Source organism: Chamaea fasciata, unplaced genomic scaffold, assembly GCF_029207755.1.
Source record: "Chamaea fasciata isolate MVZ Bird 193981 ecotype frontalis unplaced genomic scaffold, bChaFas1.0.hap1 SCAF_41, whole genome shotgun sequence".
In the NCBI taxonomy this organism is placed as follows: Eukaryota; Metazoa; Chordata; class Aves; order Passeriformes; family Sylviidae; genus Chamaea; species Chamaea fasciata.
This window is the reverse complement of record NW_027094126.1, coordinates 513,769-530,410: the sequence shown is the minus strand read 5'-3', so window position 1 is coordinate 530,410 and position 16,642 is coordinate 513,769. Positions and strand designations below refer to the sequence as shown.

Below are 16,642 nucleotides of genomic sequence, written 5' to 3'. Positions count from 1 at the left end.
CGGCGTCCCTGCGCGGTCGAAGCACCGCCGCGCCCCGTGATCCTTCCGCCGCGCGGCGACTCCCCCCCTCCCCACCGCAAAGAGTCCTCCAGGACGGTGTCCCCGTGTCCCTGAGCCCCCCACATCCCGCAGGCACCTCCTGCGTGCCCAAATGAGGCCCCCGGGGCCGTGTCCCCGCGGCCCAGAGCACCCCAAATGCTGAAGGGACCCTCCCGAGTCGGTGTCCCCCATGTCCCTGCACGCCCCAAACCCCACGGGGACCGCCCCAGGTCCCCAGAGCCCTGCGCACCCCAGAGTCGCCATGGACCCTCAGATCAGTGTCCCTGCCGGAGCCCCAGACCGCCACTGCGTCCCCATTCACAAGGTAGGGGGGGTCTCAGGCTGAGTCTGGGGGCAGCAGAAGAGGTGGGGGGACCCTTTTGGCACCCCCCAAAGCCACCCCACCCCAGGGATTTTGCCTTCTGCACCAGCACCCAGGGGTGACAGCACAGCCCCCACCTCAGTGTCACCATCACCAGTGATACCAGCACACCCCGAAACTCCCGACATCCTCCAAAAAACCAGGATTCCTCCCCGAAACACAGAACCACGCAGTGCTGCACATAGGTAGGTGTTATATTTCTGATAATAAATAAGCTTTTTAATAACACTGACATGGAACAGAGACACCCCCCCCTCCCAAAGACAGTCCATAAAACAGCCCCCCTCCCCCCTCCCCAACCCACCAGGGTCCCCCTGGGCCAAGCAGCAGATGAGGGATGGGGTAAAGGGGGAGAAAACAGGATGAGTCCATGGATGAGTCCCATGATGTGCACCCCAAACCCCACAGGGATCCTCAGGACAGCGTCCCTGTGTCCCCCAAACCCCGCAGTGACCATCCCAGGCTGATGTCCCTGAGGGTCTGGGCACCCCAAACCCCCCAGGGACCCCCCCCAGGGTTGATGTCCCCAGGGTCCTGTGCGCCCCAAACCCCCCAGGGACTCGCTCAGGGTTGGGGAGCAGGTGAAGACACCCCCCAGGTACCCCCTCCCATGGGGGCAGCCCCCCAGGCTGTGGGGCTGGCAGGGCAATGGTGCGAGGGGAGGGCAGCAGCCCCCCCATCCTCCTTTTTTTGGGGGGGGGGCTCCATGGCCCTGTCCAGCCCCCCCCCCACCCCATTCCAGAGGCTTGGGGAGGGGGGGCCCAAAGGTGTGTGTGTGTGTGTGCGGGGTTATGCCCTTCCCCCCTTCACATGACGGAGCAGCTTTTTGCCTTTTCCTTCTTGAAGGTGGAGGAGATGAGCTCGGAGCGGCTGGGGAGGTGCAGGAGTCTCTTGGAGAGGCTGCGGGGGGGGCTGCGGGGGGGCTGCGGAGGGGCTTTGCTCAGGCAGATGCCGGACACGGTCCGGAAGATGCTGTGGACGCTCTTTTCCGAGGTGAAGGCCGAGCATTCCAGGTATCCCTCGGCTCCCAACTGCCTGGCGGCCGCACAGCCCTGGGAGCAACAGCAGCGTCACCCCAAAAGCACCCCCACAAACACCAGGATCCCCCAAAACCCACCCTCACAAACACTGGGACACCCCAAACTGACCCCCACAAACACCGGGGTCCCCCAAAACCCACCCGCACATCAGATCACAGGGACATCCCAAACTGACTCCCCCTGCAAACAGCAGGACATCCCAAACCCACTTCCACAAACACTAGGATCCCCCAAAACCCACCCTCACAAACACTGGGACACCCCAAACTGACCCCCACAAACACTGGGATCCCCCAAAACCCACCCCCACGTAAGACCACTGGGACACACCCCAAACTGACCCCCACAAACACTAGGATCCCCCAAAACCCACCCCCACAAACACTGGGACACCCCAAACTGATCCCCACAAACACCAGAACCCCCCAAATCTACCCCCACAAACACCAGGACACCCCAAACTGACCCCCACAAACATCAGGATCCCCCAAAACCTGCCCCCACACCAGACCACAGGGACACCCCCAAATCATCCCCACAAACACCAGGATCCCCCCAAACAGGCCCCCACATCAGTCCACCAGGACACCCCAAACTGACCCCTCTGCAAACAGTGGGATTCCCCAAACCCACCCCCACCAACATCAGGACACCCCAAACCCACCCCTCTGCAAACACAGGGACCCCCAAAATCACCCCCACATGCACAGGAACACCCCAAACCCACTCCCCTGAAAACACCAGGACCCCACCAAATTCACCCCCACATCAGACCACCATTACAGCCCAAAACCGACCCCCTCCAACCATCAGGACCCCCCCTAAATCCACCCCCGGCCCCCCCCCCGACCTGCTCGTAGGAGATGGGCGCCTGTTTCTGGTGCGAGAGCTCCAGGAGGGTGCTCAGGTCTGTCCGAAGGTCCGTCTTGCACCCGATGAGCAGCACTCGTGTGTTGGGGCAATAATCCAGGATTTCTGTCTTCCACTGAGGGGTGAGGGCACGGAGGTGTTCTCAGGGGACCCCAAAACCCTCTCCAGAGGGTGACCCCAGCGGGGTGGTGTCTCCGTGTGCCAGCACAACCCAAACCCCACGGAGAGACTCCCAGGACAGTGTCCCCACGTCCCTGAGCCCCCCCAAAGGGAGTGTGCCTCAGCCCTGCATCCCCAAATCCCACAGGAACCCCCTGGCTCAGTCTCCCCGGGCACCACAAACTCCACAGGGAATTCCCAGGACGGTGTCCTGACAGCCCTGAACCCCCAAAACCCTGATGGGATCCCCCAGGTCAATGTCCCTGTGCTTCCCAAGCCTCACAGGAACCCCACCTGGACCATGTCCCTGCATCCCTGAGCCCCCAAAACTCCATAGGGACCTCCTTGGGCAACGTCTCTGTGCATCCAAACCCTGTGCAGGGATCACCCCACATCATTGTTCCCCTGTCCTTGCAGCCCCCAAAGTCCACAGGCACCCCTGGGCCGGTGTCCCCACATATCTGAGCCCCCCAAACCCCACAGGATCAGTGTCACTGTGCCTGTGAGCCCCCCAAACCTCACATGGACTGCCATGGGGTGGTGTCCCCACATATCTGAGCCCCCCAAACCCCACAGGATCAGTGTCACTGTGCCTGTGAGCCCCCCAAACCTCACATGGACTGCCATGGGGTGGTGTCCCCACATATCTGAGCCCCCCAAACCCCACAGGATCAGTGTCACTCTGCCTGTGAGCCCCCCAAACCTCACATGGACTGCCATGGGGTGGTGTCCCCACATATCTGAGCCCCCCAAACCCCACAGGATCAGTGTCACTCTGCCTGTGAGCCCCCCAAACCTCACATGGACTGCCATGGGGTGGTGTCCCCACATCTCTGAGCCCCCCAAACCCTGCAGCATCAGTGTCCCCTGTGTCTGTGAGTCCCCCAAACCTCACAGGGATTCCCCTGCATCGGTGTCCCCACATCCTTGAACCCCTCAAACCCCACGGGGACACTTGTCCTGGGGCCTGAGCCCCCTCCCCACCTTCTTGGCTGCACTGTCGAGGGTCTCGGGGCGGCTGACGTCAAAGCAGAGCAGGACGGCGTCCGAGTCGCTGTAGCACAGGGGACGCACGTTGTCATAGTAGGGAGAGCCTGGGGGAAAAGGGGGTGTCACCGCTCAGCCCCCCAAAACAGGGACACAGGAAAGGGGGTCTGGTAAAGGGACACAACCCCGTTCCTGGCCAGGGGTGGGGGGCACAGCTCTAGAGACCCCAAAACAGACACAGCCCCGTTCCTGCCCAGATGGGGACACAGCTCTAGAGCCCCCCAAAACAGACACATCCCCATTCCTGTCCAGGGTGGGGGGGCACAGCTCTAGAGACCCCAAAACAGACACAGCCCCATTCCTGTCCAGGTGGGGGCACAGCTCTAGAGACCCCAAAATAGACACAGCCCCGTTCCTGCGCAGATGGGGACACAGCTCTAGAGCCCCCCAAAACAGACACATCCCCATTCCTGTCCAGGGTGGGGGGGCACAGCTCTAGAGACCCCAAAACAGACACAGCCCCATTCCTGTCCAGGGTGGGGGCACAGCTCTAGAGACCCCAAAACAGACACATCCCCATTCCTGTCCAGGGTGGGGGCACAGCTCTAGAGACCCCAAAACAGACACATCCTCATTCCTGCCCAGATGGGGACACAGCTCCAGAGACCCCCAAAACAGACACATCCCCATTCCTGTCCAGGGTGGGGGGGCACAGCTCTAGAGACCCCAAAACAGACACAGCCCCATTCCTGTCCAGGGTGGGGGGCACAGCTCTAGAGACCCCAAAACAGACACAGCCCCGTTCCTGTCCAGAGTGGGGGGCACAGGTTTAGAGCTCCTCAAAAGGCCGGGGGGGAGAGGACACAGCTCTTTAGCTCCTCAAAAGGGACAGAGACCCCACAAGCAGATACAGCCCTCCCCCTCCCGACGTGGGGGTCACACAGCTCTAGAGCCCCCCCAAAACACAGCCCTTAAAAGAGACACAGCTCCCCTCCTGCTCAGGGTGGTGGCCCACTGCTCTAGAGAACCCCAAGAAGGACACAGGGACACAGCTCCTTAGCCCCTCAAAAGGGACACAGCCCCCCCAAAAACACAAAGCCGCCTCCTGCCTGGGGTGGGGTGCACTGCCTTGGAGCTCCCCAAAAAAGACAGAGCCCCCCCAAAATAGACACAGCCCCACTCCTGTCCAGCATGGGGTTTCACAGTTCTGGAGAACCCCAAAAGGGAGAGCGGAGCACAGCTCTAGAGCCCTCTAAAACAGACACAGCACCCCAAAAGGCACAGGGGGACAGAGAGTTCTAGACCCCCTCAAAAAAGACAAACCCTATTTGTGCCCGACGTGGGCGCACCGAGCTCTAGAGCCCCCCAAAAGGCACAGAGCCCCCCAAAACACACGCAGCTCCCCAGAAAGGACAGACGGACACACGGCTCTAGAGCCCCTTAAAAGGGACACAGCCCCCCTCGTGCCGAGGAGAGGGGCACAGCTCTGGACCCCCCCCTCCCCGAAAAAAACGCCACCTCCGTCCCCGCAGCCCATCAACGTCGCATCGCGCCTTCACGAGGCAGCGGGAAATGGATCCCGCGGTGTTTATGTAACAGCCCCTCCCGCCCCCCATTCCGGGGAGCCCCGGCAGCACCGAGGGGTGCCGGGCTTGGGGGGAAGCGGGAGGAGGGAGTGGGACACGCTGCCACCCCCTCGGGGTCCTCGGGGGACACGGAGCCGCCAGCTCCGCACCCGGGACCGCGGGGGTCGCGGCGCGGGGGGGATGAGAGACGGGGTCAGTGGGGTGGGGGGGTCCGGGATGCCACCCCCCGACCCCCCCCCCCGCCGACCCCCCAAAGGCCTCGGAGGGGTTTCGTAGCCCAGACGCTCCGTGCACAGAATAGCAAAGAGGCTGCGCCAGCGCATCGCCATGGCAACCGGGGACCGGCGGGGACCCCCCCCCCCCCCGCCGGGGGGGACACTGCAGCACCGGGCAGGGCTGCCTCGACCCCCCCAACTCTTCGGGGTGCCCAGGGAAGGGCAACACCGGGATCTCCCATAATCCTCCCGATTCACGGGCAGGGCGCATCTTGGACCCCACCCGGGGGAGGCTCAACGGTGTGGGGAGTCCCCCAAGGAAGAGGTTCAGCCCTCGGTGAGCCCCCCACAGTGAGGTCGGTCCCTGGGGAGTACCTGCGCCCCCCATACCCAGGGATATGACGCTAGACCTGAAGCCCACCCTCCGCCGCCACCAAGCTCCCCTTCGCCGCCGCAGGGACCATAAAACACCCCCGGGCTTCCCGAAACACCACCGAGACCTCACTAGGGCCACCAACGCCCCTCCCTCCCCGCGCTGCGGGTCCCCAAAACACCCTCGGGACGCCAAAACACCCCACTGCAGCGACCCCCCGCTCACTGCAGCCCCGCAATCCCAACCAACACCCCCGACCCCCCCGAAACCCCAAACTACCTTCCCCAGCAATCAGCCCGATCAACCCCCTCCAGGGCCGGGGCAGCCCCCGCCGCACTCCACCGGTACCAAATCCCCCGCCAGTCCCCTAAACATGCACCGCGTGTGTCTCCCCCCGGTACCGGAGGTGTCCCAGAGGCTCAGTTCCACCCGCTGCTCCTCGCTGGCCAGACACGCCGTGTAGTTCTCAAACACGGTGGGCACGTACGTCTGCAATGGCACCAAGAACGTCAGCGCCCAGTCCCTCTTTGCCGGTGCCCCGCCGCCGCTTCCCGGTGCCGGTCTGGGCTCACCTCGGGGTAGCAATCCTTGGCCAGCACCTGCAGCATGGCCGTCTTGCCGCACTGCACGTCGCCCACCAGCACCAGCTTGCAGCGGGCCGGAGCGGCCGGTGCTGGCCTCCGCTCCCGCATGGCGGAAAGCCGCACGGGTCCCCCACGCCGTCACCCACCCACCGCCCTGCGCCCCGCCGCCGCAGCGCCCGTATATACCCCGCCGGCACCAGGGCCCGCCCACGGCGGCCCCCGCCCGCCAATCAGCGCTGGGAATCCCGGAGCGCCGGCCAATAGCGGAGAGGCAGACCCGGCGGGACCCGCCCTATAGGGGTGCCAGCGCGCTCTTGCCCGCCAGGGGGCGCCAGTGCGGGTCAGGGCGGAAGTGCCGCGGCGGCTCCGCCCCCGAGCACAGGCCGCCGTTGCTGGGAGACCGGCGGGACGCGGGAGCGGGGCCGGTACCGGGGAACGGGACCCCAAAGCGGGAAGGGAGGCCCCAAAGAGGCGGAGAAGGGGGTGGGAAAGGGGAGGTGGGCGCTGGGGAAGCTTGCGAGGGAGCGGGGTGAGCCTAGGAGGGCTCTGGTGATGGGGATGGGCAGCGGGAAATGGGTCTTGGGGGAGGCCTGGGGGGGGAGATGGGAAATAGGTCTGGGAGGTCACTGGAAGGGAGATGGGGATGAGTGGTGGGGGAGCTGCGGGTGAGCAAGGGGAAGCGGGCCTGGGGAAGCCTGGGGAGGGAGATGGGGGTGGGCAGAAGGCTGTGGCGTCTGGGGGACCCCGTAATGCGGGGGGCTGGAGCGGAAGGTGGACATGGGCAGGAGGAACTGGCCGTGGAGGGGCCACCACGCAGACCTCAGGCATCCCCCGACCCCTCCCGCCGTGTCCCCTTCTCCAGCCATGGCGGGGTCCCGTTTCACTGCCCCCACGGCGGCCGAGGCCGAGCTGCTGCTGCTGCAGAAGCAAGCACTGCCTGAAGAGGAGGCGGCCAAAGCCAAACGGGAACTGCTCACTCGCTTCCTGCAGGTCCGGGACCCCACTGCAGCCTCCCTCGATCGCCTCCAAACTCCGTCCCCTTAAGCCCCCCAAACCACCTTTCCCCAGCAAACGCCCCCATCATCCCACCCGGGGCTGGGGCTGCCCCTGTTCTGCTGCACCCCCTGGTACCAGAGGCAGCCCCAACCCCACTCCTGCCCCTTTCCCACCTCCCACGGCCCTTCCACAGGAGAAATTATCCCGTGAGGAGCAGAGCAGCAAGCGGGGTCTCCACAAGGTCCGCACGGCCTGGCGCTCGGCCCGGCGCAAGACCAAGGACCAAGAGCTGCGCCAGGACATCGAGATCCTCAGTCAGACCTTCACACGGGTCATAGACTGCAAGGATGGCGTCATCGAGGTGGCTGCAGGGCTGGCAGGGCAGGGGGAGGTGCCAGGGGACGCACATGACCCCCCCCCCCAAAAAACTCCCCAGGCGCTGGTCAGGGAGCTGGAGGAAGCGGAGGAGCAGCACAGCCGAGCCCTGCGCAGCCACCTGCACCTCACGGACCAACTGCTGCACCTCCAGCGCGGCCGCCTGGGCTACCTGGAGGAGGGGTTTAATGCCCAGGTGGACACCCTGAAGGCCGATTTTGAGGCTGAGAGGTGTGGAATTTCAGAGGGAGAAAGGGGAATGGGGCAGCAGTGGCAGCCATGGGCTCTCCTGGGATGGAGTTGAACCTTCCCTGGCCCCACTGGGACCCCCGCAGCATCTCTGTCAGGGAGGAAACCCCTTTGCCCTGCCGTATGTCCCTGCAGAAGGACCATTCTGGAGCAGCAAGAGTGGGAAAGCTGCTGCCTGCGGGACATGGCGCTGGCCATGGAGCAGGATCACGCCAGGAATCACCACGAGGCCATGCTGAACTTTCAGAGCGCCCGGGACGACATCAAAAACAAGGCAGGGAGCACAAAGGAGCATCGGGGGGCTTTCAGGGCTGGCAAGGGAGGTTTGAGGGTGTAACCTGTGTGTCCCCAGTGCTGGCAGGAGCAGCAGTACTGCCGCCTGCAGCTCGTGGCCAGGCTGGAGAAGCTGTGGGACCAGATCCAGGAGGCCCGGCAGAACTACACCCAGGCCACAGAGAAGAAGAAGGTGGAGTTCGAGGCGCTGAAGAAGAAGTGTGAGAAGAGTTCCTGGGATATTGATGCACAGGCGAAGAAGCTGCAGAACCTCCAGGTTTTGGCAGGGTGCTGGGTGGTTATGGGAGTGGGGTCACCCGCATTCCCCACTCATTTTCTGTGGAATCGTGGAGTTATTGAGTATGGAAAAGCCTCTGAGACCCATCAAGTCCAACCCGGAACTGGCAAAGAGGTGACAATAGGCCGGGCTAAGCAGGGGCCCTCCAAGAGTTTGTGGAGCAGTTCCTGAGCCATGGAATCATGGAATTACTGAGGTTGGAAAAGTCTCTAAGACCAGCAAGTCCAACTGTTCTCTCAGCACTGCCAAGGCCACCACTAAACCATGTCCCCAGGGGCCACATCCACATGGTTTTTGAGCACCTGCAGGGACAGTGCCTCCACCACTGCCCTGAACAGCCCATTCCAATGCTGGGCCACCCTTTCCAAGGAGGAATTTTCCCCAGTATCCCATCTGTTGTTTCACCAGGAGATGGTTACAACCACTAGGGCCCAGATCGCGGCTCACCTGCAGGAGAGCGAGAAGCAGAACCAGCGCATACGGGAGGACAAGGAACACGCCCTCCAGAAGCTCCAGAAGCTCCGGGCTCAGAGCAGCCAGGCCAGGGCCACGGCTCACACCCACCTGGTCACGCTCACCTGCCAGTGCAGTGCCACCCTCAAGGTGCTGCAGCAGTTGGTGGAGAAGGTGAGCTGGGCAGTGCTGAGTGGGGATGTCCCTGCACCCTGCTGTCCTTTCCTACCTGCACTTCCTGGCGTCCCCCTCCCAGGCCCAGCGCATCCTGCGCCTGGCTGAGATGTGCCGCAGGCTGGAGACAGAGGAGGAGGAGGTGCTGCCCTTCTACCCCTCCTCGCTGGCCGAGCAGGAGCAGCAAAATGCCCGCAAGGTCCTGGAGCAGCCCCCCATTGAGCCCCTGGCACTGGTGAGGAGGCACCTCTGCAGTCCACAGGGAACAAGGGCTGTGATCCGGCCCTGGGGTTCACCCAGCTGGTGCTTGAGCCAGGCTGGAGACCCCAAATTCTCCCCACTGCCTTCCCCCCAGGCCTTGCAGGACTACGTGGGGCTGGAGCAGTTCTGGAAGCGGTTCAACAAGGCGAAGCTGGAAGAGAAGGTGCTGGAGCAGGCGCGGGCAGCCCTGGCAGACAGGAACCAGAACCTTCGTGGGCTCCTCCAGCAGCACCTGGCAGGGGTTGCAATCAACCAGAAGATGCCTTGAGACTCCCCCCACCCTCTCCTCACTGCCAAGCATCCCCAAAAATGAGCCACATATTGTGGGGGAGCCACGCTCGGGGACATTGGGCATGGTGCACCCCAAGAGCCTCTGGGGAGGGGAAAAGCACCAGGACCCCATTCCTGGCTCCACCAGCTGCAGCTGAAGCTCCCTGGCAGACCAGGGACCTGCCTGGTGTTTGGGGACTCCAGGGACTGTCAGTGCCTGGATATGCCTTAAAAGAGCAAAACTGCCTTGAAAATGTGCTCCAGGGTCTTATTTCTGGCATTCATTGAGTCCGTCACCTCCCGCTCAGGTCTGCCATGACCCGTCAAGGCCCTGGAGCAGGCAGGGAGCTGAGGGGTGCACAGCCTCTTCCCACTGCTCCATGCCCATCACCGTTTCAGGAAGAGCAGCCACGGAGCAGCCGCAGATGCCGAGGGGAAAGTTTTATTTCTTTTTTGCTTTGTTCCTCTTCTCCTCCTTCTGCTTTTTCTTGGAGAGCTTGGGGCTGCTGGCCTTGCGGTACAGGTGGAAGCCAATGAGCCCCAGCAGTGCCGGCACCAGCCCCAGGCACAGCAGTGGCACCACCTCGTTCACCACCTTCTGCCAGTAACTGGCCCGGGACAACCCCACCAGCTCCACCTCGAACCGCAGCACCGCGTCACCTGCAAGGGGGGCACAGCCTGAGCAGGGACCCCACGGAGACCCCACGGGGACCCTGAGGGTTGCACTCACCTGGGATGGTGGGGGGAGAGCCCCGCTTGCCGTAGGCTAAGTGAGGGGGAATGATGGCTCTGCGCTTCTCCCTGCCACAGTGAGAGCGTTGGTGCCACAAATTGTGGCAGGGACACCGTGGGGGGGACACTGCCCACCCCCGTGTCCCACATCCACGCTTACCCCACACACATGTCCAGCAGACTCTGCTCCAGACCTGTAACAGAGTGGGGTGTGGGTGAGTGGGGCTGGTCGGGATTACCCTGATTGCCTTCCTTACCCCGCTCCCCCTGAGCCCCTCACTCACCGGGAATGACTTGGCGTTTGCCCAGCTCCACCTGGAGGGGGTCCCGGCTTAGCGAGGAGTCGATGATCCGGCCATCCTCCAGGGTGCCCTGTGGGGAGCATAGCCACAGTCACTGTCACGGTCACCCATGGTGACACAGCCCTGGCACTTCCTCTATGTGGCTGCCAGTGTGTTCCCAGTGCTGCTCTGGTGCTGATCCCAGTCCCTGTGGCCCCCTTGTGCCATTCCTGTGCTGATCCCAGGCCTGGTACTCTCCATGTCACTCTGGGACTTGCTCACCGTTCCCAGTGCCAGGGCCACCCCAAGGTAATCCTCGGGCTGATCCCAGTGCCAGCCATGCCCACACCAGGGTTGTCCCGTGCCAGCCCCAGTGGCATTCCAGGTGCCACCCAGAGCCCAACCTGGGGCTGTCCCCATGCCAGTCTCAGTGGCATCATGGCACCATCCCCTTGTCCAGCCCAGCGCCGTCCTCATGCCCACCCCGGTACCACCCCTACGCTCACCCCGGTTCCACCACGGTACCATCCCATTACCCACCCCGGTACCGCCCTATTGCCCACCCCGGTACCACCCCCGGTACCGCCCCGGAGCCGCCCCGGTGCCGGCCGAGGCCCCCCCTCGCCGGTGCCGGTGCCGGTGCCCCCAGCCCCGCCCGCCGGAGCGCAGTGCTGACGTGTTCCTCCCGCCGCCCGCCCGCAGCCCGCACCGTGTAGTGGATGTGCACCGTGTCCCCCGGCGCCGACAGCTCCGTGCAGCCCTCGGGGGGGGGCACCTGCAACGGGGAGGTCACGGGGAGCCGGGACGGGACCCCCTCCCCTCGGGGTCCGCACAGCCCCCCGTGCCCACGGGTCCCCCGAGCGCTCCGAGAGCCCAGCTCCCACCCGGGCCCCCTGCCCTGGGTGAGCCGCGTTCCTCCGCCACAGCCCGGTCCTCCCGGTGCCCTCCCATCGCAGCCCGGTCCTCCCGGTGCCCCGTGGGCTCCCCCGCTCCGCAGCCCGGGCCTCCCGCTGCTTCCTCCCCCGCCCCGTGCCCAGGCCGGGCTCCCCGGTGCCCCCCGAGCAGCACCATCCCGCTGCTGCCCCGTGTCCCGCCGCTCCCGCCGTTCCCTGCCGGTCCCGCCCCGGTCTCAGCTCCCTGCCCAAGGGGGGCCGCGTGGATCCCCGGTGCCCGGTGTCTCCCGTGCAGCCCCGGTTCCCCCGTCCCCCCCCGGGGCTCACGATCGTTTCCAGCCGTAGCTCCCGGGCGCCCGTTTCGCTTTCGCTCTCGGCGGCGCGGGCGAGCGGCGGCGGAGGCAGCAGCAGTGCCACGAACAGCAGCGCGGCGGGGAACGGCATGGCCGGGCTGGCGGCGGAGGACCGGGGACCGGGACCGGGACCGCCCCCCACCTCGGGCCCCGCCCCCGGGACCGCCCCCACACCGAGACCGGCCCCGGGACGGGCACCCGCAGCCGCTCCGGGCTCCAGCGGAGTTGGGGGACAGGAGGATGCTCAGGACCGCCGCCGCCTCGGTGCCCGGTGCCACGCGGGCGCCTGCGCTCCGTGGGGATCCCGGTGGGCACCTGGGTCCTGCCCTGCCCGGGAACCGTCCCGGCGGCTTCGGCCCACACCGAGCGGGGGCTCCGGGTGAGGGTCAGAGCGGGGGTCAAGGCGGGGGGGTCTGGGCGGGGGTCCGGGCCGGGGGACGCGTCCCAGGCACCGGTTTGGCTGCAGCCCCCGGTGTCCTGGCGCCGCCGGTGCCAGCAGGCGGCAGCACAGCCCGGGGAAACCGGCACCCACCGGGGCGCAGGACCCCTCCCCGGGTGCAGAATCCTTCTCCAGCACCGCACAGGTGTAAGTCATTCCTTCTCCCGAGACTTCGGCAGCTCTTCCAGCCCCGGCTGTGCAGGACACGGGGAGCCGAGCCCCGCGCCCGGGCTGGGGGGCCCGCGGGCCGGCAGGAGCCCGGTGTGAGGGAACCTGCCCCATAACCCCCGTCCCCGTCCCTGGGGATATCCAGCCCCTAGGGCAGAGGGAATCTCTGGGAACAAAGGGAATCTCCCCGGTCTGATGGGGTCACACGGTGGGCAGCCTGGGTCCCCCGCCCCGTCCGCGGGGATGGCCTCATTGCCGGCCCTGGTGTCACCGGCCCCGGTGCAGCTCCAGGATGGTGACGACGTTGACGCCGGGTGCAGCTCCCGGACGACGGCATCGGCACGCCGGCCCCACCGGCGCACCCACATACCAGCCTCGGTTGCCGAGAGGTGGGGAAGCAGGGCTGGCGGCTGGGCTCGGGGCGCTAATGGGATTAGGGGCGCCGGGTCAGCCCTCGCCACACAAAGCCGTCGGTCCAGCCGGTGGGAACGCGTCGGTGCCGGCTCCGCTGCTCCCACCCACCGGGGAACCCCGGTCATCCCCACTGCAGCCCCCGATGCAGCTCCCAGAGCCCCGGTCATCCCCACTTTGACACCCCGCTATCATAGCCACGGCCCCCAGCCCACTGTGGGGCACTGGTTACCGGCACTGGAGTTCCCCCATGTCATCTCCACGGCCCCCACCGCACTGGGGAGCCCCGGTCACCCCCATTCCAGGCCCTGATGCTGATTCTGCAGCTCCCACCCACCAGGGAGCCAGCGACACAGCCAACAGCCCCCCGGCCACCAATCCAGAGGGGACACGGGGATGGGATGGCAGTGCTGGCCCCAAATGCGACTCAGTCCCCCTTAACCCATGCGGGGGGATGACATGGGGTAGGGGTGGTGTGGGGGGGGGCCAAGTCCCACTCGCGCCCATCCCAGCACTGGCACCGTCCCCACGCCCCAGCTGGGATTAGCGCTAATGGGATTTACCATTTCATCCAATATTCCCCTAAAGATGAGCCTGGGAAGGGGTGGGGGCCCCCCTTGCCCCCTGCCAGCCCCACCTCACCCCCCCCTGCCCCGTTAAGCTCTTTCTAATTAAAGCCAGCCCAGGGCTGTCCATCACCGTCCCCTCCGCAGGACCCCCACGCTGGGGGGGGCTGCGGAAGAAGAGACCAGGGGCAGCGCTACATAAAACATGTTTAATATCCAAGGGGGGGGTCAGGGGAGGTCACCCACCGTCTCAGGCGCAGGGGGCTGGAGGGGGGGTGGGGGCTGAGAACACACGTCCCTGGACAGGGCAGAGCCGCAGCGACACGTCACACCAAGCACAGACCAGGGGTATAAATACGGTGCTGGGGAGGGGGGCACAGTACGGGGTGGGGGAGGACACCATCCGTCCGTGAGGGGCAGGGACATACAATCACTATGCTGGCATGGGGCAGGGGGGGGGCAGGCGGCCAGGACGAGGAGGGGGGGCATGGCCAGGGAGACCATGAGGGTCCTGCCAGCCCCGTGCCCCCCCCCTCTGCGGGGGTCACGCTGCGGGGAGGAGACCTGCCTCGAAGTGACATGGGGGGGCCGGGGACGTGTGGGACGCCCAGGGGGGCACACGGGGCCGGGAGGGGGTGCTGGGAGGGAGGGGGAGGTGTATAGTCCCAAATCCCCCCCCCCCCGCCCCATGGCCCTGCTGCCCCCACATTTGGTCCACAGGAAGGCGAGGGGTGCAGGGACATGCATGGGGATGGGGTGTCCCCGGCCCCCCCCGGGCAGGGCAGTGCCAAGGTGGTGCCCCCAGCCCGCATCCCACCCTCCCGGGGCTCTGCCCCTGCCCCCCTGGGCGTTATATAGAGCTCTAATTCCACGCACGCACACATGAGATCCGAGGGGAACCAGGGGGACCCCAAAAAAGGCGAAAAAACCCCACAGCAACCGGTGCCAGAAGAAAGCAAAACCCAACCGGGGCAGGGAGGGGGCGGCCGGGGGGGGCCCTGGCGCGGCCCAGGGGGGCCGGGGGGGCACAGGGGGACCCCCCCTCACTTCTTGTTCTTGAGCTGATTGGCGAGCCAGTCGAGGCCCTCGTAGAGCCCATCCCCGCTGGTGGCACAGGTGGCCTGGATGTACCAGTTACGGTGGCGCAGGGAGTGCAGCCCCAGCTTGTCCGTGATCTCCGCTGCGTTCATGGCATTGGGCAGGTCCTGGAGCAGACAAGGGAGGTCACACAGGGGCCCGATGCTGCAGGAACGGATACAACCCCTCCACGGGGGCTGGCAGCGGCCCTGATGCCATAGGGGCGGGCACAACTCTGCCACAGGGGACCATCATCAGCCCTGATGCTACAGGAAGGAGTGGGAAATCCGCCGTGGGGATGGGAGACTCCAGCCCTGACACCACAGGGACGGCCGGGGGGTGTGTTAAAGACCAGCCCTGGTGCCACGGGGATGGCCCCGGGGGGCCACCACCATCCCTGATGCCACAGGGATGGACGTGGTTCTGTCACACAGCCTCTCTGACACCAGCCTTGATGCCACAGGAAGTCCTACACCAGGGATAGCTGCCCTGACACCCTGGGGATGTCTCAGCCCCAGCGCAGGGCCCTCCCCGCCCCCAGACCCACCTGCTTATTGGCGAAGACGAGGAGGACGGCGTCCCGCAGCTCATCCTCTGCCAGCATCCGCATCAGCTCCTCCCGCGCCTCGTTCACCCGCTCCCGGTCGTTGCTGTCCACCACGAAGATCAGCCCTGGGGAGAGGAGCGGGCACTGACGGGGTCTCTGTGGCCCCCCTGTTCCCCAAGTCCCCCACCACGGTGTCCCCTGAGACACCTACCCTGGGTGTTTTGGAAGTAATGCCTCCAGAGGGGCCGGATCTTGTCCTGCCCACCCACATCCCACACGGTGAAGCTGATGTTCTTGTACTCCACTGTCTCGACGTTGAACCCTGCGGGGAGCGACAGCGGAGGGAAACTGAGGCACGGGGAGCCACCAGCCCCTTCAAAGGAGACCTGACGGGGAGCGGTCTCTGCTCAGTGTCCCCCCCCCCAACCCCACCCACCGATGGTGGGGATGGTGGTGACGATCTCCCCCAGTTTGAGCTTGTAGAGGATGGTGGTCTTCCCAGCAGCGTCCAGCCCCACCATCAGGATCCGCATCTCCTTCTTCCCAATCAGGCTCTTCAGCAGGTTCCCGAAGATGTTGCCCATGGTGACGGCGGCGCTGGCTCCGAGGCCGGATCCTGCAGGGGCATGGGGCAGGCTGGGGGAGGTCCTGAAATCTGCGGGGATGGGGCTGAGGGGTCCCCCGTGCTTGCGGGGGGGCTGCAGGGATCGGGGATCCTTATGTCCTGGGGGGATGCAGGGCTTGGGGGACCCCAGGCAAGGGGCTGAGGAGGGGGCTGCGCACTGCACGGGGGTGTCTCTGTGTGCAGCTCGATATGGGGGGCTGCAAAGATGGGGATCCCGAGCTCCCCCCTGCTGCACCCTGCAAAAGGACAGCCCAGGGGTCTGCACTGGGGGAAACTGAGGCAGGACTGTCGCCCTCCTCGAGAGGAGCAGAGCCCCCGCGGACCCGACCCCTCCTCTGCATCCCCAGCCTCCGCACGATGCCCCCATCACCGCAGCCTCGCCGGAGGGGGAGGCCCCCATCGCCTCCCCCGCACCGCAGCGCGCCCCTTTCCCGCCCAGCGTGTGCAGCCCCCGCGTCCCCGGGACCCTCGAATTCACCGTTCCCCCTCTTTACCACCCCCCCATCGCAGCGCGCCCCCAAACCACCGCCTCTCCACCCCGCACTGCGCCGCCCCCCCCCCCTTGCGCATTGCCCCCCGCCCCCGGCCGCCGCACCGCACCGCATCTCCCCCCCGCCCCCGGTACGACCCCCTACCCACCGGGGCTCCGCGCCCCCGCCGCACCGGGCACCCCGGCACGCGCTGCAGCCCCCCCCCCCCCCCCGCACCGGTGCCGTGCCGACCCCCCCCCCCCCCTTGTACCCCCGCACACCCCACGGCGATGCCCGCGCCCCGCATCCCCGAGCGGTGCGGCCCCCCGCACCTGGTGCCGGTGCCGGTGCCGGTTCCGCCCCCGCCGCCGCTGACTCTGCACCGCTCCCGCCGCCGGAAGCGGAGGCCCCGATCGCGCCGATCTCGCGAGAGCGCCCGGTGGCCCCCCCCCGCCGCCCCGCACCGCTTCCCGCAACCCCCCCCCGGGACCGGGGG

At 66.2% G+C, this 16,642-nt stretch overlaps 4 protein-coding genes across 5 annotated transcripts; 1 reads left to right on the top strand and 3 right to left on the bottom strand.

Annotated features, from left to right (window-relative positions):
* Window positions 1-684: 684 nt before the first annotated feature.
* On the bottom strand, window positions 685-6,378 carry RND1 (Rho family GTPase 1). The gene is made up of 5 exons (XM_066207518.1): window positions 6,224-6,378; window positions 6,053-6,140; window positions 3,475-3,584; window positions 2,312-2,446; window positions 685-1,473 (listed from the first exon to the last, which is right to left on the bottom strand). Exons 1-5 carry the CDS (start codon window positions 6,341-6,343, stop codon window positions 1,228-1,230), a joined length of 699 nt encoding a protein of 232 aa, XP_066063615.1. The 5' UTR covers window positions 6,344-6,378; the 3' UTR covers window positions 685-1,227.
* A 609-nt stretch (window positions 6,379-6,987) lies between these two features.
* On the top strand, window positions 6,988-9,661 carry CCDC65 (coiled-coil domain containing 65). Of its 2 annotated transcripts, XM_066207460.1 has the most exons (8): window positions 6,988-7,225; window positions 7,425-7,592; window positions 7,668-7,837; window positions 7,991-8,129; window positions 8,208-8,405; window positions 8,835-9,053; window positions 9,136-9,288; window positions 9,409-9,661. In XM_066207460.1, exons 1-8 carry the CDS (start codon window positions 7,013-7,015, stop codon window positions 9,580-9,582), a joined length of 1,434 nt encoding a protein of 477 aa, XP_066063557.1. In that variant the 5' UTR covers window positions 6,988-7,012; the 3' UTR covers window positions 9,583-9,661. The 2 variants fall into 2 exon arrangements, with proteins under 2 accessions (XP_066063557.1, XP_066063556.1); XM_066207459.1 differs by having other exon boundaries at window positions 7,425-7,837.
* A 349-nt stretch (window positions 9,662-10,010) lies between these two features.
* FKBP11 (FKBP prolyl isomerase 11) lies at window positions 10,011-11,959 on the bottom strand. Its single transcript, XM_066207524.1, has 6 exons — window positions 11,818-11,959; window positions 11,307-11,372; window positions 10,601-10,688; window positions 10,477-10,510; window positions 10,315-10,385; window positions 10,011-10,244 (listed from the first exon to the last, which is right to left on the bottom strand). The coding sequence occupies exons 1-6, from the start codon at window positions 11,932-11,934 to the stop codon at window positions 10,027-10,029; spliced, it is 594 nt and encodes a 197-aa protein (XP_066063621.1). The 5' UTR covers window positions 11,935-11,959; the 3' UTR covers window positions 10,011-10,026.
* Window positions 11,960-13,622: 1,663 nt separating this feature from the next.
* Window positions 13,623-16,585, bottom strand: ARF3 (ADP ribosylation factor 3). The gene is made up of 5 exons (XM_066207528.1): window positions 16,479-16,585; window positions 15,488-15,667; window positions 15,263-15,373; window positions 15,052-15,176; window positions 13,623-14,632 (listed from the first exon to the last, which is right to left on the bottom strand). The coding sequence occupies exons 2-5, from the start codon at window positions 15,633-15,635 to the stop codon at window positions 14,471-14,473; spliced, it is 546 nt and encodes a 181-aa protein (XP_066063625.1). The 5' UTR covers window positions 15,636-15,667; window positions 16,479-16,585; the 3' UTR covers window positions 13,623-14,470.
* Between the last annotated feature and the right edge of the window lie 57 nt (window positions 16,586-16,642).